The 26,126-nt window shown below is 37.0% G+C and overlaps 1 protein-coding gene across 1 annotated transcript in view; it reads right to left on the bottom strand.

The window, feature by feature from the left end:
• Window positions 1-4,633: 4,633 nt before the first annotated feature.
• CHD9 (chromodomain helicase DNA binding protein 9) overlaps window positions 4,634-26,126 on the bottom strand; it is a 98,628-nt gene continuing 77,135 nt past the window's right edge. Inside the window, 21 exon segments of the mRNA XM_050904319.1 lie at window positions 4,634-6,206; window positions 8,341-8,445; window positions 10,096-10,224; window positions 11,048-11,269; window positions 11,781-11,920; window positions 12,993-13,161; window positions 14,015-14,287; window positions 15,463-15,626; window positions 17,764-18,384; window positions 18,387-18,659; window positions 18,906-19,108; window positions 19,236-19,455; window positions 19,611-19,653; window positions 19,960-20,017; window positions 20,704-20,821; window positions 20,950-21,053; window positions 22,121-22,210; window positions 23,143-23,302; window positions 23,801-24,000; window positions 24,797-24,993; window positions 25,688-25,798. Coding sequence (XP_050760276.1) covers window positions 5,343-6,206; window positions 8,341-8,445; window positions 10,096-10,224; window positions 11,048-11,269; window positions 11,781-11,920; window positions 12,993-13,161; window positions 14,015-14,287; window positions 15,463-15,626; window positions 17,764-18,384; window positions 18,387-18,659; window positions 18,906-19,108; window positions 19,236-19,455; window positions 19,611-19,653; window positions 19,960-20,017; window positions 20,704-20,821; window positions 20,950-21,053; window positions 22,121-22,210; window positions 23,143-23,302; window positions 23,801-24,000; window positions 24,797-24,993; window positions 25,688-25,798 — 4,464 coding nt within the window. The 3' untranslated portion in view covers window positions 4,634-5,342.

Raw genomic sequence — 26,126 nt, 5'->3', positions numbered from 1 at the left:
GTCACACGCGGCAGCGCCCCGGCCCCGGTGAACAGCGGGAAGCGTCGGGACGGCTTGCTGTGGCGGAGGAGCGGCGAGAGAAGAGGCAGACTCCTGTTCTCTGCCCGGCCGTCGCCCCTGCTGTCGCCGGGCTTGCTGCCGCGGCAGCGAGGAGCGGAGGGGCGCGGGGGCCTCGTAACGGATTATTACAGAAAGTGGTCGGTTACACTTTGTAAGGTTTTGAGATCTGCATGAGCAAAACAAAAGCAGTACTGCTTGGCTATCATAAGGGACCGTTAAATAAAACCAAAAGACAATGAATGCCAAGTTCTGTTAAAGGCAGCTGGGCAGAGCATTTATACAACACAGTAGAAGCAATGACACTCAGTTCTTCAAATACATTTGAAGAGTTTTAGACGGTTCTGAAGAAAAACACAATTTCAAAACAAAGCCACAAAATACCAAACATTCACTTTTGATTTGAATCACTTTTGTTTGAGTCAAAACTTTCACGGGGCTGTCCCAATAACTGGAAGTGAATCGGGTGATTTCAGTTTCCAAAGGATGAAGAGCAACACATCAGAAAGAGACAGCGAAAGCTCCTTTCATCCTCAAGGACTTGACTTCACTTGTTCCTCCACCCCTCCCCCCCTTTTCCCCCTTACAAAGCAGCAAGACTTTTATTCAAGACAATAGCAACGCTCAACATGAACATTGAAATAAAGAGATATCCTCATTTACCATGTTAATTACGTCAATCATTTCCACTACTAGATTCCATATTATATCTACCAATATTCTAAGAGTAAGTTACAGCCACTAGTGAGTGTTGCCACCAATGCAAAACTCTTAACGGGGATACCACAAACATCCTCTCAGTCTGGGCCCTTCACAGCTGCTAGGCTATCCTACAATAAAATACATTTTTTACTGAAGTTTCAAAAACTTAGCTTATGAACATGCTATGAAATGGACTTCTGTGCGAACTACAAATGGTACTTAGAGCATCAAAGGGCTTCAGGTATTTCTGTGTTTTGTGGCCCCCCCCCCCCCCCCCCCAGTCACACTGGGGAATGCAGCCATGGCAAGCTGAGCTCTTCAGCCAGGTGGCACTCCAGAGACACAGGCACCGTTTGCAGCTCACAGAACAACTAGTGAACCTTTTCAAAGTAGGGCTGCACAAAAATAAGGCAAATGGCCTCAAGTGCTTTCTATCCTGGTGACTTTGACAATAAACTGTAGTTTCCTTGCAAAATACAAGAACCAGGCAGCAAATCTTGAGGGCAAACAAATACTGCACAGTCATAGCACAGGCCCTGACTCTACTGTCCCCAAATAGCGAAGACTGACTGTGACAAGAAATTTTTGAAGTGGTGGTTAATGTTGTCTACCTGCAGGGAAACAGAGTGGCCTCCCAGATAAGGCTAGATACATATCAGGCAAAGTCTGATCTCCTAATAAGGAAAGTCCAAGATTACACAAATACTCCCAAGAGTTGGTCAAGAGAAAAAACACCACAGAAACCTTTCCCCCAGTATTCTCCCTGGGACCTTCCCAACACAGCCAGTCTCTTGATACTGCTGATGCTATTTTGTCAGTGTGCATGACTTTATCAGGTATCTTCCAACATCCGGTATTTTACCTTAAGCCTCCGCTGATGACGACCAATGATTACAAGAAGATTCCATCTGTCTTTTGAAAAGGAGAATGTTTCTTCATTTCATGACTCTGAGAAACATTAATAACACTAAAAAGCAAAAAAAAAAGTTTGTTTAGGTTAGACTTGCTAATTAAAAAAATGAAGCAGTGTACACTTATGTTATTTAGGGACTAGGAGTTAGAAATCTGCCTTACAGGAGCAAAAAGCCGAGCTCCTACCACCTGTTTTGAGAAGCTGAACAGAGATCAAACAGCGTGAAGCAGAGGAGCCGACACAGTAGTTCCCAGAACAGAAGCGGTTCTCTTCTCAGAACAGAAAACAGCTCGAGGACATGCTATCAGTTTGGTGAGCACTGGTGAAAGAGATGATGATACCATATCTGACATTAGGATCCCAAGAATTTCCCAAACCAGCCTCCCTTATACACAGAAGAGACCACAAAAGGGTTAGGCACAGACGACCTTACCTGGAACACTAATGAGAATTTTGCACTCTTAGGTCTCGTTCATGGTTGAAGACAAGACGCAGAGAAAAAAAGTTCTCATTTTGCAGAATATAACTTTATGGCAGGATCTTGTGAATGGCACTTTCCTTCCTTCCTTGTGAGAGCGCGCCTGAAAGGAGGCAGTGTTTAAAAAAAAAAATCATAGCCTTAATTTGTCTAATTTGAAAATGTCCCTGGCTCTAAGTAGAGGAATGCTAGAGTTTGATTAATGCTAAGTAGTTTGGGTTTTTTTAAAATAAATCTGAATGTTAGCTAGCTAGAGTATAAAATATTCTAAATTGAAGCTAAAATTTAAATTATGTAAGTCAAAGTGTTTTGGGGTCATAACTACTATGAATAGAGATACTTACCTGTATGTACTTCTCCATTTCAAGACTTCAGCCCACCCTTTTTGTGGAAAGTTTTCCTTAATTCTTTGTATTTATTTCTCAGTGAACTGTGTTCCTAAAATGCTGGGTTAAAAATTCTTGGCTTGAATATTTTTTTTTTTTTTGAAGGTCTTAAGAATAATTTCAGTTTTAGAGCTTAACTTTTGCTGCTGAAAGATACATGTTTAATCCTCACACAGCACTATTTTCACATATTGAGGCCGACATCATGGGTAGTCAAAGAATATGTTTAATAAAAAATAATTAAACTTCCATTTGCTCTATAGAACATCATAGAAAGTAATTCAATAAATTACAAATGACTTTTTAAGACGCTTGTTCAACTACAGAAAGCAAATTCAGACTACACAGAACACAACTGGCAAATATTGCAAGTGTCCAAAAAAACCCTGGACTAAGACTTGGATCATGAAGCCTGAAACAAGGGATAGAAATACAAGGCAATAACAGCTAGGGTTCTTTTAGTAACTACCAACACACACTTTATCATCACCTTGGATATCCTTTTAATTTTAACTTCAGTATTAGTGTAATTCTACTGAGGTTTCCTTATAACCCTTAACTTTATACAACCGCATGTGCATATAGTTTAGCTGATAGTGGGACATTTTTTCCCCTTCTGGTTGAAACTGATGAAAAATAAACCCAATATATTATGTTCAAGTCTACACCAGCCTTCATTACTTGAAACTGTAATTGCCTTATTACATAGAAAGAATCACTAGAATGGTAACCAAACTCACTTGACCATAATTAGGAAAATACTTTATTTAATAAATCTGATATAAATTAGGTTTTAGCCACAAGATTTAGGATTTGTTTTGTGGGGTAAGGGTGGGAAGTGATGGTATTGTTGACATACGCCATCAGCAAACTAAGTTAATAACTGTTTGTAAAACTTTGGCTATTTCATAGATGCATCCTAGTTAAATAAAAGTGCTATCTTACAAAGGGCAAAATATTAAATATGAAATACTTTTTTTTTCCATGATGAAGAATTGCTACCCCCTTCTCTTGGCAGTTTTTAATTTTCACTATTGCTAAGACACTGCATGAAGGGCCAAAAATCAGAATACTATTTGGGAAAATACGTAACCAGCACAATCCAAATGGTACTTGTATAATTGTGTAATTACATGTAATACTGCTTCTAATCATGGGGCTAGTTATTTTGCACATAGAAACTTATATTTCATTGGTAAAGTTCTTGATAAAAAACAACACAGTTGTTTTACTATACAAGCAAGCAACAGAACTATATCAAAATATACAGTTTTTGTTTTTTTTATTTTTAAATTTATCCCTTTGTAAAGCTTTTTCAATGACTTCTACTAGTACCTGTATCTATTTTCTCTTAACACTTGCCTATTCTTGGACCGCAAATGATGTAACCAAGGTCAACTGCAGTCTCAGTCAGTTCAGAATTTCTGTAAATGTGAATCTGGGCCTTGACTGTGTCAGAGTAATAGCAGCTTAAGAAGAAGGAGGAACCATATCACACATCAAATATTAGACAGATTTTATATAGTAAAGGGTTCTAAGGATTTGGACTTAAACAGATGCCTTATGCCCTGTTACTGTGGTTTCTAGGAATAATTTGTCTTCCTTACTATTCAAAGTGCTTTTTCTTTAGTGGGTAACTCAGCATAATATATGAAGTGATATCCCAATAATGATTTTGGGTAATTTTTAATATTTAGTCAGATTTAAATCTGCAGAGAAGTTTAAACTCAAAAGGAGTTCAAAACTATCTATACTTTATTTACCATTATTAACTGGTAACTCCAGGAGGTTTTATGACATAAAACACAAATAGGAATCTACACAAACAAAGCAAACAAACAATTTTTACATGAAGTATGCAGTGTTGAAAGGTCTTTTCAGTGGCACTTTATGACAGTTTGCCTCTTCTGAGTCTTGGGGAGACTACTCCTCATTTTGGGACTTTTAATTCTGTAGAGGGAGCCCAAAACTTTGCAAGGTGTAAACTAAATAGATCTACATGGTGCCAAGTAGCATGAGATACGACAGTTTTTGCTTTAATTTCCCCTTACTGCTGTCAAAGAGAACAGTTGTAATAAGGGGGGGGGGGGGGGGGAACCAACAGTCATATCTCAAATAACTCAGATTTTAACATGATATACAGGATGTCTTTAGAAAACAAAACAAAACCTGAAAACAAGTAATAGAAACCAATGTAAACTTCCTAAACTAACTCAGCTGAGGTAACAGGTAGCCAGTTTAATTGGCTGATTGGGAAAAATTTATCTTCTTTTAAACACACTTGTACCTGAATTGGAAACAGCAGTGCATCACAACACTAGAGCATTTTCATGTAATTAAAGCAATGGATGGTTATGTAGATTCTACAGCTTTCATGACATTCATTAGCTGCCCAAATTATTGCTGAGTTTTGATCTGTAAATTATAAGTGTCAAGGAGGCTGTAAAACTATATTCAAATTAAATCAATAATATGCATAAAGTATTCTGTGTTCACTGCAAATATATTAAATATACAGCTCTTACTTGAGCATTATTTTCATAAAATTAACCCCCCAACAAAATTATAATGCCTTTTGTTGTAATTTTACACCATTGTGTATTTGATAGTACATACAAGTTCAGAAACTTATGAACTTCAAGAAATATTACATGCAAAACGTCTCTGAAAGCAGTTTGCACTTCTAAACAAATACTGAAATGTTCGGTCAGTAAATCATTGATGCACTCAACACTGGGTTATTTACAATGAAATAATTAAAGAATAAATTCAAAATCAGTTTATAATTTAAGTGCAGAGTCTGGGGTCAGTCTTCATCACTAGAATCTGAATCCTCAGATGAAGACGATGTACTATCAGATCCAGATGAAGCATCTGCTTTCTCTGAACCCTCATCTGTGCTGTTTTCATTGTGAGAGCTTGGCTCTGTTCCCCCTTTGTCTTCCTGATCTCCAACCCTAGAATTTTCCTCCTTTTCTTCTGTGGGCTTGGCTGAGCCTGTGTCATTGCTTTCACTGTTCTGTACATCAAAAATATTAGACTGAGACAAAGCTGGGATATGAAGATTAAGGCCTGGAGTGAGAAGCATCCCTGGGTAAAGTATGTTGGACAGAAGTAACGGGTTAAGAGAGAGAGGATTGGCAGCTGCAGCAGCAGAGGATGTTGAAGGAGAACTTGAAACAGAGTTTTCACCACCAGTATCTGTATTTTGGTCTTCTGTCCTTTCTTTCTTTGTATCTGCCTCCTTTGAATCGCTTCCCTTTTTTTCCTCTGAAACAGATTCTGTAGACTTTGTTAGAAGTCCTCCCATGCCCAGCAAGTTTGGTAATCCAGCCATCCCTGACAGCAGCATGGGGAACATGGCAGCCATGTTCTTAGCTTCTCCTCCAGTAGTTAAACCAGCCGGCATTCCCATTAATCCTGCTGTTACTTGCAGCGACTGCAGGTTTTGCAGGTTTTGTTGTAAGGCCTGAAGACTAGGCAGATCCACTCCTGGAAGCAATCCGTTCGCCAGCAGAGGGTTAACTGATACGCTTGCAGCGGTGGCAGCTGCTGCAGCTGCTGTTGCCTTAGCAATCTCACTTTTGGGGCGCCTTCCTCTCCGGCTTACTTCTTCCCGCACAACAGGTCCAGTGAGAATACGGTCAAACATACCTTCTGGAAGAAATCCCTGCAAGAGACACATTGGGTATTTTTAGTATTTTGAGAGCTTAAAGATGGAAAAGTAAAAGCAAACAAAAGACCCAAGCATACAGTAACAGTGTGAAAGATTATTCTGGTATGTTAGCACAGCAGCTTCATCTCCAGACAACTCACTGGAATTTGTGGTGACTTTGTGCTAATTACATCTCAAACGTCTAAAGGCCCATTTCTACGGCGAGGTCTACACAGGTATTTTCTCAGACCCTCTGCTAACTCATCCTGAGGTTTGTTTGCAGACCAAGCCAAATATAGCTAATTATAGGAACAATCTCAATTTAAGATCTAAACTAGCACTGCTTTCAATATTACCACATTCCAATCATTTGACAGTTTAATTAAAAAAATTAGTTACTCAATTTAAAGTTAAATATAAATGTGTGATTGCACACAGACCAACAATCTCCAAGCCCTTTTTATTATTCCTACTGTCTGTTTAATATCCTATTTCACCTCATCCATAAACTTAAGAATAAATAGTAAAGACTCAAGTTCAATTAAAATGAAATTCAGAGTACTTCTTTTTAGGGCTTGCACACTATTACTTCACCTCTGTAAGCCCTCCTGCCTCACGATGAAGAAAGAATTACAACGGACACTAATATTCTCTTTGAAATGCATTGTCTTGAAAATTCCTCTTAAAAATGGCCATCACAAGGTCAACTATTACTCACCTCCATACTACAATAGCCTTTTTTTCCCCAGGAAATATCTCTAATTTAAACTAGCCTAATACAACTAGAGGAATTCAGAACTCATGGTCTGTTCTTCTGTCCTGTGGATAACTGCTAAATTCTAAAAGTAATTCTGCTATTCCTTATACCTTTATTCACTGCAGTCTAATCCTGTTCCTAGTTACCTCTTTTTCTACCAGAATGTCCCACAAGGGTACTGGAGAGACTGGCATTTAGAACTTCACAGAAAGATTACAAGTTCTGTTGATAGTGAACTAGAAAAAAAATTAACTTGGTCATTTCTTTGCCAGAGGCTGAAGGTGCAGCATAAATACAATATACTTCTGACAAGTTATAGTAGGTGAGGAAAAGAGACTTCACAAGAATATTTACAAAACCATCTTCTCTTCTGTTAGACACATAGAATGGAAGAGTAACTGGGTTACCCAGAAACTATTCTTTATTATACAACACAACTTTTTGAAGTTCAAAATATGTCCTTATCTTCAAGGCAAACAGGGAATGAACTCAGAACCATACGCCATACTTGAACCAACAACACTTAAAAGGAAAGAGATACCAGCTATGTAATAGTTCCCATAATGAAAACGCATACCTGCTGTTTTGCTGGAACTGTGGACAAAGTCTATCAAAACACTTCCTTCTTTTAAATTTAACCAAGTACAAACCTCAAACAAAACAAAACCTCAAACTCACTGAATGCATCTTGCTGCTAATAAGAAGCTGGCACAGGACTACCAGGGAATGTAGTACACTTATCACTAACTTTGTTGGTAATCCATACAGAAGGAATACATGGGCAACACTGAAGCTGTAGTGCAGACCTAGTCCTAAAAATATACATTAATATATTAACCTCATTCCCTCCACTGGAATCTCAACACTAGTTTTTAGCTAAAAACAAAACCTCTAAGAAATAGAAATTCAAAGTAGTAGAAAATAGCTATATTAAGTTCACATTTTGATTGAGAATAGTAGTTTCTTAAAGGTGCACACTGAAAGTAAATTAATTAAAAATGTAAAATAAATATTTAAAATTGTATTTATCTTCCTAACTGTAACTTTAAGAATAAGAAAGTATTCTGTGGGCTAATACCTTTCCTAAAAACCTTCACGGCTACATTTATGAGATGAAAAAGAAGTCACAGTATTATAGCACCCTCAACCAGATCTCTAATTTGGGGTTGCCAACCACTGTCCCTCCCTTCCTCCTACTCACAGCTGTGCCAGCAAACCAGTTTAGGGAACTGAGCTGGCAGAAAAAAAGCTAACATTGACTCACATTCTGCATTTAATATAATACCAGAAATGAAAAGCATGCCTTTTGGCATGCCTTTTTTTTTCCTGTTTGCCTTATTTGTTTTTAAGATACATTTCATGTCACAGTTATCTTATTCTGCAAATACTCACAGACTGTTTTACAACTTCTCCCCATTCAGGAGCCACTCCATACTCTGGATTTTCTTTCAAGAACCTGCACAAATCCTTCAGAGGGGGAGCAAATGCACCTCCCACCTGAGAAGCAGAAGATAGATGTCAGAAAATACTTCTCATTCGATAAGAAAAACGCAACATTCATACCTGACACTGTTTCATTTTTGCGTTTTATATAAAACAATACAAATAAAGTCTCACTTTAAATTATAATATCATTATAAATAAATTATAAAATCATACAAGCAGGAACGTAAGCTTTCAAATTAATCAGAAGTATTATTCAGATCCAGAAAGAAAGAAGAAATGGTAGAAAGAAGGAAGGAAAACAAATTCCAGTTTGTGCTGAACTTTCTCTATAAACTGCAATTTAAACTCACATTTTCTAGGCTACTTTTGGTCTCCTCACCCCCTGCTACTAAACGTATAACTGAACTAAAAAAGGAGACAAAATGAGTTTGGTGATGCAGCGAAGTTGGGGACAGGTTATAAATGGGAAAACTGAGGTTAATGAAGTAACAGAGTCTCAACTATGGTGTGGAAATTTATTAGAGAAAAAAAGCCATCATGAAAACACAGGCTTTTACAGCAAGCACAGATCAAATCTCTCACTTCTTCATTATCAACTTTGAAAACAGATTCCTCAGGGCACAGCTTACTGTAGAGCAGCCAAGGGTCTGTTTTTCAAGAGACTAGCAACCATACAGGTTCCTCTTCAGAGTTGCTGTCTCAATGCACTGAAGAGATTAAAGACTCTCAAATTCTGCCTCACTCTCCTCTACAGATGCACAAAGCTTCTGACCTTAATATAGCAGCATAAAAAAAATTCCTGCTTTCCTTGCAACTGCTCGCTAACAAAAAGAAAAGCTAGCAGTATCACAAGAGAAAATGCTCCATACATTGACACAATACCTCGAAGACTCCCACTGGACTGCTGCTCTGGTACTACATCGACATTCAAAGACACCATCCCACACATCTGTCCAAATTTGTTCAATAAACAACAATAATGATCTGCATGCTTTTCTTGAATATTGCCTTTTAGCCTTCCCCAAAGCCTATTCAAATGCATTATGCCTTGCCCAAACTTTGATCACCTGTCCAAAAACTTGAATTCAACACCTGGTCTCCTGCTGGGATTTTATACAAGAATTCCCCTTCTACTTTTGCTCCCCTGTTACACTACTGCTTAACGTAGCAATGTGATTTACAATGGATATACACCGGTGAACTATAAAGGTCAAATGCCAGAGATAACTGAAAAAAGAAAAAAGCAAAATAATCCAGTACACAGGATTTAAGCAATTCCAATGGACAAGTTTCTATGCAGGATGCACTACCAATATAATTTTAATCATGTCAAAAGTAGTAATGAGAAGATGTACACAAAATTTAGAACTTGTGAGAATGCTGCTACTTTGATCAGAACAACATATATTTCAGTGGCCATGCCTCTGTATTAGTCAATGGCACAAATATTGCAATATGTTGAGTGTTCAGTTCTATCTGAACATAAACTACAGGGTAGTTTCTAGCCGTATCTTACATATTTTCATAGTTGCAAAACGTTTACTAGAAGATTGTCATTGTCTGTCTTGCTCGGTGCCAAAACCTTAGAACAAAAACCTTTCATTTGTACGCAGTATTATAGCAAGTGTAGCATACAGAGTTCTTCATTTCAGGTAACTTTTCATTTGGGGAACATCAGAATGGGAACAGTATTACGAATACCTTTCTTGCGTTTCTTCTATTTATGAGCTGAACACGTTCTTCACCAGTCAAACTATTAATGTCCAGTTTGTTAGGGTTTCGACAACGGTGTCTTTTTTGTTTGGGCCTCCCATCGTGCAGCTGCATCCTCTGTTATGAAGGAATTAAAAAGCCAATTATCTTTCTGATATAACCGTTTTAAAAATGGTAAGATATCTGTGCATTCTCTTGAGTCAGGCATTCATTTGAAGTCATCTTCGCTATCAGAAATATTTTAATAACAATACTAATTTACTAATCACAATCATATAATAAGCAGTCAAGTAAACAGCAATAAATCCTCTCTCTGATGCCTCTACCCATTGCTTTGTTTTAATAATTTTTCAGTTTTCAACAGTGCTTTAACTGTCAACAATGTTGCTACTGTTTTGCATGATAACATCTTTATGGAGAAATAAGGTTGTTATTCCAGATGTCATACATATGACTTTCTTACATACTGTTCAACATTAACAAATCTCAAATTCAGAGGTAACATAATGAGAACCATCATACCCACACAAACATCACTACCATAGCACTGTAATGTAGGTATGAGATACATCCCACAGTAAAGTCTTTAATCCTCTTGCACATCACTGAATATGCTGTTACGCATTTTCAGCTCCCATCATCAGTATCACGGTAGTATGAGTTTTCTTATCTTAGATAATTTTTTTAATCTTAGGTGAAATTAGACAAAGATCAAATGTCTTTGTTTAGGATTGCTTTTCTTGGCAATTACATTTGTGAGGGAAAAGGAAGGCTTACGGAGCTCAAATTATGTAAAGAGAAACGGGACATTTTCCTCTTCCTATACAAAATAGGAGAACAAAGAAGGAATAATTCCATGTAACACAGAATACAAATCCAAATACATTTTATGAGAAATGTTTTACTATTTAGCTAAAGCAGAGCTGAAAGGAATACTCACAGGAATACAAGCTCCTGAATCTTCAACATATCCAGGATGTTCTTTAAGCCACCTTTCTAAATCTTTTCTTTTGGGGGCATCATCACCTGCAAGCCTTGTTCCATCTTTTAGGTTAATAACAGGAACTGGACTCTCTGCATCAAGCATGCCTTGGGACTGCGTGTAAGTGAGTGCTGGGTTTATTCCTGCAGCAACTTGACAGGAGTTAATACCTGGATTAACCTGGAGAAATTCAAAACATTTGACTAAGTTCTCCATAGAAAACAAACCATCACAGTTATTTCATGTGTGATACAATGAAGGCGACAGTCCTGCAGATCACTATGCACACACTCAAGGACTCTGAGACTACTCATGCCACAGGTAGCTCCCTTTAAGTCACTGTACAATCAGGTCCTGTAACAGATGTTACAGGAAAGTACGTCAGAAAGTGTTGCTAGGTCAAATATCAAGTTTTTAATACTACATTGTTAATTACAGTTCATCAAAACTAGAATTAAACTTACTTTTTAATAATAGTTATCAATATTGTATATTTCTAAGATTTACTAAAACTCTACCAGTTCTCATTTGTGTAGTCACAAACTATAAGCGAACAATTTCAGGAAAAAAGCAAACCCAACAGTTTTGAGTAATAAAGTTTTTGTTGTATGTTGACAGCTGGTTATGCTCAGTTAAGGGATTAACAGTAATTTGGACCTTATTCTTGGATAGAAAAATGAAGTTTACTTACATGATTAGGCTGTTTATTTCTATTTATAAAGAGGACATCAACTCCCTCCACATTCTTCCTTCTTCCTCTTCTCTTTTTGATTACAGGCTGACTGTCAACTATGACTCCATTGGCACTGGCTGTTAAGTGACTGGAAGTACCTAATTAATGATGCAATAAAATCAGTGTCAGATGCTTGAGCTGTTTATAACAAGAAACATGTCTGAATTAAAAAAAGGAAATAAAACTACTTGAAATAGTTCAAGTGCATGTAATTTCTACATGTAATATCTAACAGAATAGGACTGTTTTATGACTGTTTAAAACACTATTAATATCAGGCTCTGAAAAGCCACTCTACTATGAAAGTTTCCTATTACTGCCCCCTACCCCCTCCAAATAAATCTGTACAGGGAGGAGAGCTGTTAAAAACTGCTGACATCACACACACACACACAGAGACAGACATCCCTAAATAAATGTTTATAACAAGACCTTAATAGTACGTTGCAAAAGAACAAGAAAGTACAAAATGCAAGTGAAGGGTAGTATTTTTTTTAAAGGAAATGTTCTCATCCATGTATGTATACAATCTCAATGAATTGCAGTCATTTAATCAGAAGCTGGCCTAAATCAAGCACCCAATTCTAATAATTTCAAATATTTTAATCCAAATTTTAACTGCTTATTTTAGGCTCATTTTTATTTGTCAGTGTCTACCTACTGTTATTTTTTTATGAAAATAAGCTATAAGTTTTTGGCTATAAGCCAAAAATTGGTTCTAGACTATTGTCCTCCACTGTTTCTTTACATGAGACACAGGAAAGAATGAAGAGTGCAAACTGACACAGGCATAAATCTGGAACTCTTCATCTTTACTTACAAACTAGCCACAATAAGTTCCGAGTTAAACTGATTACTGTCAGTGTACAGTGATGCACTTTATAATTACTAAAATCTTCTGGTGGGGGTGTTTATGATGTATAATGGCATCCTTCTAATAAATGAACATTGAAGTAACTGACACAGAGAGAGTATTCATGTGGTCCAACCTCATGCCTCAACTTAGGTGCCCAGCTTCCCTAACACACTGGAGAGAACTCCTCCAGACTGCAGTTTAGAACAAATAACATTGCAAACATCTCTCTCCGCTGCCTATACGTGGAGAGCAACAGAAGAACCCAGAAGATAAGATTTAATACTAACTCTTGTGCCCTCTGACATTTTATGTACCTGATTTGGGAAGTGATTTTGGGAAGTTGACAAGGCTGGTTTCTGAAGCATTCTGGAGTTCACGTAGCCGAGCCAGGTATTGCTGCTGTCCCAATGCACCTTCCTCGCTTTCAAATGGCCTTTTCTGAGACAGTCCCTGCTTCTGAAAAGTCAATTTCAAACCACCTTCCTGTTAAATAAATGCCAGGGTTAGAAGAGTCTCTTCTGAAGCAGAAGTGACTACCTCATAATCAGGATTCTCACATACAAACAGTTACTCCAGAAGAGTTGAGGAAGAATGAGAACATTGTGTTAGACCTTAAAACAAGCCCTGCTTCTCCTCCATGTAAAAACCAAATCTGAACAGAAATCTCATGGAATTGATTCTATGAATATAAATTTTAAATTATCTACTTCTTAATTGAAAAATACAGATGCTGAACAGCTGTCTACCTCCTTAACCCAGTCCTAAAGAAATGCCAAAGCCCATTACAAGAGGAAATTTTCATACATTTTTATGTGCTATGAACAGGTCTCAAACTACAGATAAGAAAAATGTTTGAAGCTTCTAGCCTGCATTTAAACTGGGAAATTTACCTATAACCCTCTACAAGGCCATGAAATAATAAAGTGCTTGCTGGACAGGGCATGCTGAAATGTTTAAAAAAAGCCAAACAACAGAAATATATTTTTTCACTAGCCGGATTTCCTAGAAACAGCATAAAACAGGCTGTCTGAGGAAACACCAGAAAAGCAAAATTTCAATTCAGAGAGAGAAATAACAATGATTCCTTCCAGTGGCTTATGCAAGTTAAAAAAAAAAAAACAACCAAAAAAACCCCCACAAAGCCAAACAAACAAAAAACCAACCCCAAAAAACCAAGCCCAAAACCCAAACACTCAATGCCCAGAAGCAGCAGACCCAAATACCCACAAACAAGTGTGTGAAGGAAGTGAGAGTGAGAGCAGGCAGCCACTTGCAGGTAAAGCATGCCGCACACCGCAATCGCAATCAGGTCCTAGGGCAATAAAAATAAACATACGTCATTGATTTTCACTGTAAACTCCTTTTCTCGTACATGCTTCTTCACCTTTGACATCTGTGGTGATTGATCATATTCTTCTTTAACACCTGCGAGAGGGGGTGTTGGTGCGCTGGGCTCACTGTAATCTGCAGCTGCACCTGGGCTATCCAGAAGTTTGGTTGTGTAGAAAGATGCCACCGTATTGCTGTCATAGCTCCTTCTTGCTGAAGGCCATTTACCTTTCAACACTGTTTGACAAATACTGTCAAGCCGATTAATCATAACTCGATCCTAAAAAACAGCGGAAATATTTTATCAGAGTAATGCTTACCAACACCGTACACATTACATTTATGTATTATCTTTTAATTCTAAAAAGAGAAATGACAAGATTTTTAACCACTGGACTTGGACTTAAAAGATTTCTAAGTTCCTGGATTTGTACCGATGCCCTATAAAAGTTTGTGAAAGCCACCTCTGTACTTAATTTCACCACCTGTAAAAAAATACGCAATCTCTCATGTATACAGGGTCTGGGGCCTGCAAATGCTTGAAACACATTATCTCACTGATTTTTAAAGGAAAGATATGGTAACTACCAAAGTAGTATTTGTAGGTCTGGCTTTGACTCATTAGTAGCAGGGTCCGAACCTGTGAGCAGCACCATAACGTATCTGGCAAACAGCATTTATAAAACTAAATCTATCTACAGACTTTTATTCACATCTCATTTTAGCTTTTGAAACCATATTATTCCTCATTCACATTCTTTAGACACCAAACACAGATTTGATTTCACAAACTGCTCTGTGGTCTTCCAAGCTATGTTAGCCATAGAAATTCAGATATGACCGAAGAGCTTAAAAATATTCAGTATTTACTTCAAACAAGATGAATTTCCAGTCACTTAGTGTTATTATCTTTTCAAAGTATACTTTAGAATTTCACTAATTTCACTAATTCACAGACGGAAGCATACAGTTAAATTTTAACATAAAAGTTGTATTACACCAGTGCTTCAGCCAGCCTATACTTTAACATGCCTTCGGATTTTGCAATGTAGCTGAAGGAGTCCTACTACTATTAGAAAGTTTTTCTAATGTTTAGCTTAACTGATTTCTTGCTCTGTTTCATTTTTTACATTCTTTCGGACTACTCTAAACAATTCCTCTCACGGACTTAAGATCATCCAAATACCTCATAAACTATCTCATCTTCATCTTAAATGTGCTTCCTTTAAAGTTTTGTTTCCTATGTGAACATTCTCTTTTACAGATACAGCTATACAACTGATGTATAAAATGCTTTGTCATTATTTTACTATAACGTACCATGAACAAAATTCCGTTTTTTCCAAGATCTCCCCACAACTCAGTGGTATAGTTTTAACATATTTAATTGAATACTAATGTCACAGCCCACCTTCCCCTACAACTTCGGTTTTCAAAGTAGTATTATAAACTTGCCTTTGGCCAGTAGGATGCAGCCAACATGTATCCACCTTGTAGGAGATAACTGGAATTTGGTGTCCCATTGTTCATCTGGAAACTGTCTTGCGTCTCATCTTGTGTTGTGCTCAGAGAGGCTACGCTCTCTTCATCATATGCTTTTATATGCGGGGTTCCTTCTGCTAAATAAACCACTAATATCATTTGATGTCGTAAAGAAGTTAAACAGTCATTGTAAGAGGTTCAGGTGAACAAAACACACAGAACAATGTTCAGAGAAAGTCCAAACAAAGTTAAACTGAAGAATTAATCTGTTAGGTTTTTCAGGATGACTGCTGATCCCTTTCTAGGCATGTAAATTCCACACATATTCCTGTTAATACTTCAAGAGCTTAACATGTCAACCATTTAGCTATTTGAAAACAGACATGCTTCAGAGTAATCTGATAGACAGTCCTTACTTAACGTATTTCCTTTGTAAGCCAACATGCACTAAAATACAAAATTAAATTGAAATGAAAGGTGTCTATCATCAGAACGTGGCAAATCTATTGGGATACTACTTTAAAAAAAACACCCCATTTCATTTACTGGATGGAATGCTGGATGTTCCACATCTTGAACACGTGTGTCTGCATCATTTAATTTTTTAAATTTTAATCACAGAGGATTCTTTCCTAGTATCTTTCCAGTGTGTCCTCTGATTTTTTTATACTTCTCATTATCATTTTACTTTTGCCTCCATCCAGACAACAATGTAAGTTTCACTATAACATGGGGAAACAGTCTGAAACTTAAAAAAGTGCTGCCTGAAAAGGTAAATACTACATCAGCACAATGAGTAAGAGTATTGAGGGACAACTCTACAGAACTCAAATTTGTCCTTAACAATAGCTATGTATTGAGTCATCTGATACAATTTAGCTCTCCCTTAAAAGTTGTTTCAAATGTGAAAAGTATGCCAAAGGTCCATGATCACTGTACAACATATGAGATAAAACCTGGGCTTAAAATTAAAATGTAGATGAAGTTAAGAGAATTTTCCAGCATTTACCAATCTCTTCAACACCAACTTACAGCAAAATAGCCACAAAAAGAAAGGCTGACTGATTTATGAGATTTTGCAATCTGAGGATGGCACAATTACTTGCCTAAACAGACTGAGCTAGCAGAAAGCAAGGCTAATATTTGGACTCATAGCACATGTTACAGTATCCACCATCTAGATCTAAATATTCATGTCATATAAGCATTCCTTTTCTCTCACTGTTTTAATGTTTGCATGTAACTGTTTCCTCTGAAAATGTCCTTCCACTGCTACAGGCAGCAGCATCTTAATCATTTTGTTCAAGTCGCATTTTACTTGCCCAGTAATCATTTTCCCAGTAATTAACCCTACAGTTTCCCTTTGTCATTTCCACAGACAAGAGCATCCATCGGATTAACACAATGTCTTTTTCCCTGAGGTACTGGAAAAAAACCAGCTTATTTACTTATGCTGCAATCCCACTTCCTACCTTCATCCTCTTCCTTTTTCTATTACCATTTGTTATCACACAGTAGAGAAATCTTTTCACATTCTGAGTTTCAATGGGGCAGGAGTAGAGGACACTTCATAGTATCAAAATAAGGAATGTATTAAATAATGATTGGTTGGTTTATTAAAAATTTTAAATCACTTCACTGATCAGAGGTTTTTGCCTCTACTTTGAAGCTTTCAAAAGTGTCTCTGCGTTATTTGGTCCTATGCTCTATAATCGCCTCAGTCTTTTCTAAGCAGGTACATATTTTTAATTGTTTGAAAGTTTTCAGTGCAAGTACACTGCTTGGCAACCTCCAGTTTACAGGAAAACGCAGCTTACATTATAGCTTGGACAGAAGGAAGCTTGCAGATTTCATGAAAGCACAATAAGGAAGCTACAAAGACAGGTGAGCAAGAGTGGAAAAAACAAACAGGGAAACCAAAAGAATCTCTGTATTTAGGAAGAAAAATAAACAGTAGTAGGGAATACACACACAATGAATTTGCAGAAAACATTAGCCTTTCAACTCTCCTCCCACACGTGAACCACATACACAGTAAGCTTGCTTAGGGAATCAGTCAACAAATCCTAAGTACCTCATCCAAGGCACCGATACGAAGCAAAGAAAACGCTGCATCCCTGAAATTCTTCCAACTCACTTGAAGAATCAAGCAAATATGTTTATTATTTAAGTTTACTTTTGTGGGATTTAATATCCTTTTTTAGACATTTTTCCATTAAGAATAAACTTGTTCAATTTAAGAGTTATACTACAGAAATAAGACTACACACATACCACGTTTTTGTGCCTCCTCTTCATCACTATCACTCTCTTCAGACGATGATGATGATGACGACGATGATGAGGATGAGGATGAAGATGCTGAAGAACAAGATGAAGATGATGAAGAGCTAGAGCCTGATCTAGAGTGTGAACAAGATGAGGAAGACGAAGAGGATGAAGAAGATGACCTGGAAGAACAGGATGATCTATCTGAGTCAGAGTCTGAGTCAGAGCTAGAGTCAGATCCCCTTTTGCTGACTCTCTGTTTTTTGGAAGCTGGGTTTGGAGTTAGAGGCTCTGTCCTTGCTGCCACCATGCGCCTGTCTGTTTCAGTCTTCACGCTAGGTTTGTGGTCTGTATTTTGTATTGGTGTGCCATTTTTTGGACTCAACGGTTCAGATTTCATTATCGTCTGTGTCTCCTCTACAGACATAGATTCTTCTTCAGAAGACTGAGGGTCCTCTTTCAGATTTTCATTTTTAGCTTTTGTGTCCTCAAAAGCATTCACTTTAGCATCTGACAATCTTGACTGAGGTGTAAGAGGAGAACCAGATAACGCCATCTGGTACTGATGCAAGAGTGGAGTAGAAGTCCTTGAGAGTGCCACCTTATTTTGATTATAGTTCCTCTGGCAGACATAAATGAGAGTTCAGGATCACGAAGAATATGGTAATCTGTCCTGCTAACTCCATGCTTAGCAGCTCCAATAAGTAAATCCCTGTCATGAGTCCCACACTCCCACCAGACAGGTAAGTCTGGGTTTGGCTGGCATAGTTTTAGTCGTTCGAACAACTGTGGGTGTCTAAGAGCCTGTTCTCGCACTTTCCTTAGGAGTTCAATGCGATACAAAGTCCGAGACGCGCGCTCCTCTGTAATGGGTTGGATAAAAATGTTTGGGTCTACGAGTTCTGTATTAAAACAAAACAAAGATGAGAATCTGGCAAAAAAAAACCCCACTGCAAATCAATACTAGAAGTAGATGGCTTTAATCAGTTAATATATGTCTCCCCATTATAAGCTTTCAATTTTACACTTAACATGTTTCCTTATTTCCTTCTCCCTCATTTTTATTTTGGAACACACGAAAGAAAAACCTTTTCAAGATAAACACTGGCAACAGAAATTAAAGATAAAGTAAAAATATATACACCCACCTTCTTTTGAGGGGAGACGACAGACTCTCCGGCACATTGACATAAATGCATACAAGTACTTCTCTAAGCTCTCATCAGTTTTCTTATGTAGTCTAGCCATTGCTCTAAATTTGGTCCAATCAAATCGTCCCCGCTCAGGATCAAACACCACTCCAAATGTGGACACAACTCTGTAAAAGTCAGCTTCTTCTCTTCTTGTCCATCTTGATCAGCGAGAAAAAAATTGGAAATTCTGTCATTTTCTTCAGTATTTCACACAGCAATTATTATTTCTTCAGTATTTTTTATATAAGGATGTATTGAAAATGTGTATTTGCATGCTGCACATACCTTTGCTGTCTTTCAATCTTAGCAGCCATCTTTGGATTTAGAGCAGCTTCTTCATATGGAGGCTGCATCATACTAGTTTGTATTGGGAATGCTGGCTGGATCTGCTGGGCCTGCCTATTTTTACTTGTTCGTTGATAAGCTGTTATTAGGCGGCGAAGACGTGTTGTTAAGGCAGACTGAGTGGGCCAATAGATTTTGTCTCCTTCCATCATCTGTCCATCTATATCAAAGTCACAGGAAAAATAAAGACGTTAATCATTGCTGGTGCCTATGGTTCTACACTAGGCAATCTAAATACATTTTAGCTAAGAGTCAGGAGAATTAAACAATTAAAAAAGATTGAATTGGCTCAGATTTGAAGTTTTATGTATTTACCTCCATCTGCTATTACTAGATCACCTGGGGATGAAACATCATCCTGCAGAAAAAGTGAAGCAAAATTTAAAATGTAGCCCTCTGCAGAGATTTAGGTTAAACTTACACCTTGCAGACAATTTATGAATATGACAAAGAACAAGAGTAACATATATTTTGGACAAATGGCTAACAAGGCATACAACAAAATTATACAACAATTCCCTCCCATTCCCCCCCACCCATACAACTGCAGAAACACACAGAATAAGTTCTATCAACTTAGAGAAATACAGAAAAATGTAATAATTCGCTCAATGAAAAGGTGGAAGTATTAAATTCGAAGTGTATTTATAGATGCCTACTATACCTCTATGTCATCTTTAAACATTGCTGGTGCTGGTTTATATTCTGGGTCTTCTACATCCCTGTTAAGATTTCAACACAAAAGAACCCATCTTAGTAATATTTTAGAAGTCCTTACACTCTTTTCAATTAAGCAAAACTCATTTAAATTTAGTTAGATATATACTGTATTTAATTTTCTATTTGAAACAAGGAAAATATTTCATGGCAGCTTTGGCTTGAATCGTGCCCCCTCCCAATTCACTATCTCATTCAAAGACGTTCTTTATGACCACAGCTGCTAACCTCACTGATGAAGCAATGAATAAAAGCAGTTCTCCCTTTCAGCAGTTATCAGTGATACTCAAATTGATCTACTGGGGTCACTGGTTAGCTACACAAGACTAATACACCAAGCTGACTGACCTGAAATCAAGTTAAATAGGTCTGTAGCACTCCACCTCTGAAGGCTTTTGCACTTCAGTGTCTAAGTAATATTTCTGATACAGCAACACAAGGTAGAGTCCTTGTTAACAACAAGTTGCTGCATTTTTCCTTTAACTGTGAAATCCCAAACTTCAATGGTTCTGTTACACTGTTTCTAACTCTCTTCCACTCTGTGGGAGTAAAATCAAGGTAGTTTTCTTCACACCAATGACATCAAACTAGTATAAAACCAGTTAAGAAGAGAATAAAGTACAACATATAAATTCAGTCTTGTTTACTTTAAGGCCCCAAAACATTAATGCCCACTTTTAAGTGCTCATACCCATCAATATAATCATTTGCTCTCTGTTCGGCAGCAACGGCTTTTTCATCTGGCTTGCCAACCCTTTCCAAGAAGCACAGTGCTGGGTCTGCTCTGATCGTGTTGTATTTTTCATAACCTATAAAGGAAAAAAAAAAAAAAAAGTGGCACAAATTCAACTTTCAGAGTAAGCTATAAAAAAATTGAGCGTAGGGTGTTTATATTGAGGGGCGGGGAAGTACATACATAGTCATCCATATTACTCACCGTGTTTAAAAACTCCAATTAGAAGGGATTTATCTGCATCTGCATCCCACCACTCAGCAGGAACTTCAGAGTGATCTGGCTCAGGGACCCAAACATCAATTTCACTAAGGAGAATCACCAACAGCACACCAACATAAATAATATTCAGAGGAAGAAAAAAATTTTTATTTTCTCTTTGTACATTTGTACTTTATGTGGGATTTTTAAACTTCTCTCTTCAAGCACACATATACAACATTCCATGTCCAGCAAACTAATTCAAAGATTACTTTGAAGGTTGTAAAGAGTCCTAGGATTGAAATGTTTGATTTTTTTAATGCACTTTGTTATTTAATAGCAAGTAATACTTATAAAGTGGATAATTATGCTACTAAGTTACATAAGCCACACAATACAATATGAATTTATCATTAAGAATAATTTTGATAACCTAAAGAAACTGAGGCACACAATTTTTCACCTCTGCATTCAATAAGACCCTAAAAACAGCAATACAAAACACCCAGACAGCTTGGTATTTTGTGTTTGACAGAGACCAGTAACATGGAAAGAATATGAAAGTAGAACCAGCATATAATATTCTTCATCTCTCAGTAAACTCTGCCAAATCCTAGCAGTTTGTGCTTGCAAAACTTAGCAAACCAAGGATTATCTGCTTTCGTGTTTGATAGCACAAGATGCACTGTTCTTCCACAAATGTTTACAACAGCTTTCTGAATCAAATTAAAACTTCCTATTCACCACAAGCTCCTGTAGCAGTGAGTTCAAGAATTTCCAAACAGCAATACTTCCATTAAAAAAAAAAAAAAAAAAAAAAAAAAAAAAAAGGAATATGCAGCACATATGCAGCAAGAGCGTGCATAAAGAGGCAGGAAAAACCTGCCAATTAGAATGTAAAGCATATAATTCTATCTTTCACTCACTTTTTCAGTCTATTTGACTTAAATAATTTTACTTTATATAGCTAGACTCATAAATAGGAATCAGGACTTCCTCATGTCAAGTTGATACAAAGTGTTTAGTAAACAAAGAGTAAACAAAAACCTTATTCTCACAGCCTAAGGATACAAATACTTGGTTTTAACATTTCTTATTTAGGTCTAGGAAGATTTCTGAATTTTCATTTGATAGTTTACATTTAAAATAAGCAAAAAACCTCTCTATAGTTCACCTGGCATCAATTCCATCAAACACCTTTTGGAATTCATTACCAATGACTTCTTGTTTTAAGTAATACAGCATTCTTACTCGAAGCAAGACCCTAAACAAAGAAAAAAAGAAATACAAATATTAGCACTCTAAAAGCTTTCAGTAGTTGCAGGTGGCTTTGTTTTGTCTTTTGTAATTTCACAAAGCTTTCAAGTCATTTTCCTAAAACATACTGCCTTCAGTTGTAAGAGGAGATAACCTCCTATTCAGGTAACCTTACACTTCTTATTGTGATCACTTTTACAAATCGTTTCATTGCAAAAGACCAGGGCCAACAGAACACTCCTCACTTGCTTCATAAAATACTGCTAAGAACAAACTGCTATTTCCCTTTTCCTACTTAGAAGATTCCCTTAGAAAGAATCGAGCAGGCTGACAATGAACATTTTTCACATCACCTTTTCATTTCTTCTCACTCAGAATTTGGTGCATGACCCCAATGGCTTCTCCATGCTTTATCTCAATTCTTGACTACAGCTGTATGAAGTCTTCAAGCAGAGTACGACAAGTTTTGCTACAGAAAAATGATTTCTCTAAAACAAGCTCATTCATGGCTATGAATGAGCTTTCAACAAGCTAGTAGCTCAGATTCTCAGAAGCCTAGAAAACATGTCAGGTAAACAGCATATGGGATTGAAGGGCAATGACTTTAGTGCTTTCAGTTTCTTTGCTAAGCACTCCCAAACTCTTTAGTCCTTTGGCTTCCACAAGGCTCCCTAAACATGCTAGCAAGATCTCCCTCTCTCTCTCTGCAGGCACAAACATACAGTTTCTTTAAAAATAACAATTATTTTAAATGTGAAATACTCAGTTCACCTCCTAATACACTGCAACCTATTTATTCTAATCAAGCTAACACCATTAAAACTTGTTTCTTCATAGTGCCACAAGTATTTTAAAGTCGTCTAAGACAATGAGGAATTAGAAGAAAAAAGAATCTTTACATAAGCATTGAAAGACATTCACACTTCAGCTACTACTTACTTGTTGCAGTGATGTTTTATGTGCTTTTTGTATCCTTCATCTTGCAACAGATGTTCTGGATTGTATTTTCGAAGCCATTCTGCTTTGTGTATATCAAAAGTGCTAGCCTGGGTCTTCACTTTTTTTCCTTTTCTTCCTCTAGGCACAGGGGCTGATAAGCCTGTATAATTTAAAATATAATACAGTAACAGCAACAGGTACATATAGATCCCCATGATACTTATAGTTCCTATATCCTATACCAGTATTGTGACCTGCAGTGCAGAAAAAATACTAGCATCACAGCCTCTGGATATGAGTTTTTTTCTCTTTTGTCTCTTAGAGCATCTCTGGAGTACATTTCACCAGCTAAGGACAAAGCAGGAGAGGGGAAAGAAAGGAGAGTGTGTTGTCACCTACTATGAAACAGAACAGGTTCTTATGAACTGAAATGAATAGAAAGCTTACACAGAGTATACCAATCCATTTGGGTAAGCCATCAAATAAAAAGCAAAGCAGAAATGACACTTCTTTTCCCATCAATTGAATTGTGTATCTGGAATAAGTTCCATTTATTTCAAGTAGGACGCATTCAGAGAGAATTTTTAGCTGTTTTTATCCCAGTACCACAGGCATACATATACGAAGCTATTAACTGCTGAAACACGCAAGTCCTTACCAAGATGATTTTGTAACTCTCGTGTTTGCCCATCCTCTGTTGGGGTAATGAGATCCCATATAAAACTTTTTATTTTCTCATCCCCTCTGTAGTGAACAAGACAATAGGCTAATAGAGCTCGGCAAATTATCTCCACATCCTGTTCATTCAGCTGTCTCTTGAAGCGACCATGTGACAAAATTTCTCTCCATCGACCCCACCTAGTCCAAAGTGAAACACAAATCAGCACTTAGAAGTGAAACACTTGGGTAGCTTGTAGATTTCTGTTACAAAAGGGACTATCTCTGTAAAATATTTAGCTTTCCACTTTTTTCCTTCAGCTTAAGTTACTGAGTGGAAATATGAAAGTAACATTTGCAACAAAACTCCATCTGTTTAAAACAGAGTTTTAAACAAAACTTGCCTGTTTACAGGAAAATATCAATGATTGTTTTAGGCTTCTAAGACACAAGACTGACAGGAACTCATACTGATAGCAAACACAGTCATTTATCTTATAAGGTCGGTGACAGAAGACCTAAGATTTTATTTCCAAATCAACATATCTGATTTAACTATGCTTAAAATAACTGGTTACATTTTCAGTTCCTATTTGCACCTCATGGAAGTACAAGATTTTCTGCAATTATGAACATCAAGTCACCTACTAAGCCTTTATTTCAGATTTATTTATTTACAGAGTTTTGAGCCTGCCTGCAGCACTTACTGTAATGATTTTTAGAGAGACTACTGCAGTGCCCATGTTAAATGTCATAATCTCCTGTGAAGAACGGTTTTCATCTCTCCTCTTTAATGTTTCTTCAATTGCAAATTGTCAGAAAGATTTATACAGGATACATGATAAATTCACATAAATTCATATTCTAAATAAATTCTATATGTACACACCAGGTTGTTGCCAATATAGCTAAAAGTTATTCCATAAATACAATTTAGTAAATGGAAAAATAGTATTTTTTAAAAACTTCCTAGAATGAAGAAGGATGTATACAATACCCATAGACCAGCAAGTTTTTTTCCACCCGAAAGCACTCTGTTCTTCCGTATCCATTGGAACGGTCACAAGGCCTGCGGAGTTTCGGTTTATCATCACCCTCGCTCTCCACATCAGACAACTCGGCCAGCTCATCTTTTGTAGCACTAAAGGGCCGTGTTTGTTTCCTAATTCGTGGGGTATCAATAACCAGGCTGTTCTGCAAAATTTCAAACAAACCTTATCAGAGAAACAGTTACTAAGTTTTTCTTAAGTAGATGGCTTCAGTTCTGAAAACAACAATTTCTATCTGATGTAATTAATAGGTGTTTTGTAAAGACATCACAGTAAACACCCATAAAGCAAGTAGAACATTTTGTGGTATTTAAGGCAACAAAAAATGGGTTTCATGCCATGATGTCAGTACATTAGTTATAAACAATACTGAACATCTCATCTGAGCTGAATACTAACACAGACTACGCTGCAGTCTCTGTGCATAAAAAGGGGTACTGAAACCTTTTTAAAACTGACTGCATGGGAAAGTCTTCAAGTATAGGACACAACTTCCAGTATTATAAAATTGATATAATTCTTAGTCAGCCATTTTGCAGATTCCAGCCCAGGATTTACAGACAGAGAAACAGAGCAAGCAGGACAACTACACGCTTTGAACCATTTCCAGGTCTTCGACAAAAATCAAAGACCCCCAAACTCTTTTGGGACAGCAGGGAGCTAGGAGACACTAAAGCTATCAGCAGGCTGACTACCCATGCACAAACTAACCAGCACAAAAAGTCTGATTTGTTGAAATAGTAATTAAAAAAGCACCAGAAATCCTACAGCTGCTATTTCAGAATTCAACAGCAAGCTCATACTTGAAAAAAAGTGCATTAAAAAAGAGAAGTACTTACTCTACCACTGATAGCATCTATATCTATTTCTGCTTTTTTGGCCCATTTCTGCCAGAAGTTGGGATCATCTAGTGAAATATCAGTCCTGTTTCCAGATGCAACAAAACTAGCCTGTAATAAATAAAATTCTATCTTACCAACATCATACATCACAAGTTTGTAGAGTTTGAATGCCTCAAGTGCTGTGAAGACTGCATAACCTTATTTCATCAAAAATCTCCCAAGCAGCTGTTAAGACTTTAGAAGTTACTTACAGTGCAAAGCAACTCAAAAGTTCTCCTCCCCCTTAATTTTTTAAAATCAGATCCATAATATATCAGGAAAATCTAATGAACTTTTATGCACCATCAGGATAGAAGAACATTAAGCAGCAAGATTCTTCTGCTTCTAAGTCTGAATCTAAATTACTTGAATGGAAGAAAATAGAATCTTTTGAAGA

The sequence above is a fragment of the Gymnogyps californianus genome, chromosome 12, assembly GCF_018139145.2.
Source record: "Gymnogyps californianus isolate 813 chromosome 12, ASM1813914v2, whole genome shotgun sequence".
Lineage (NCBI taxonomy): Eukaryota > Metazoa > Chordata > Aves > Accipitriformes > Cathartidae > Gymnogyps > Gymnogyps californianus.
The sequence above is the reverse complement of the archived record's forward strand: the minus strand, read 5'-3'. Positions and strand labels throughout refer to the sequence as shown.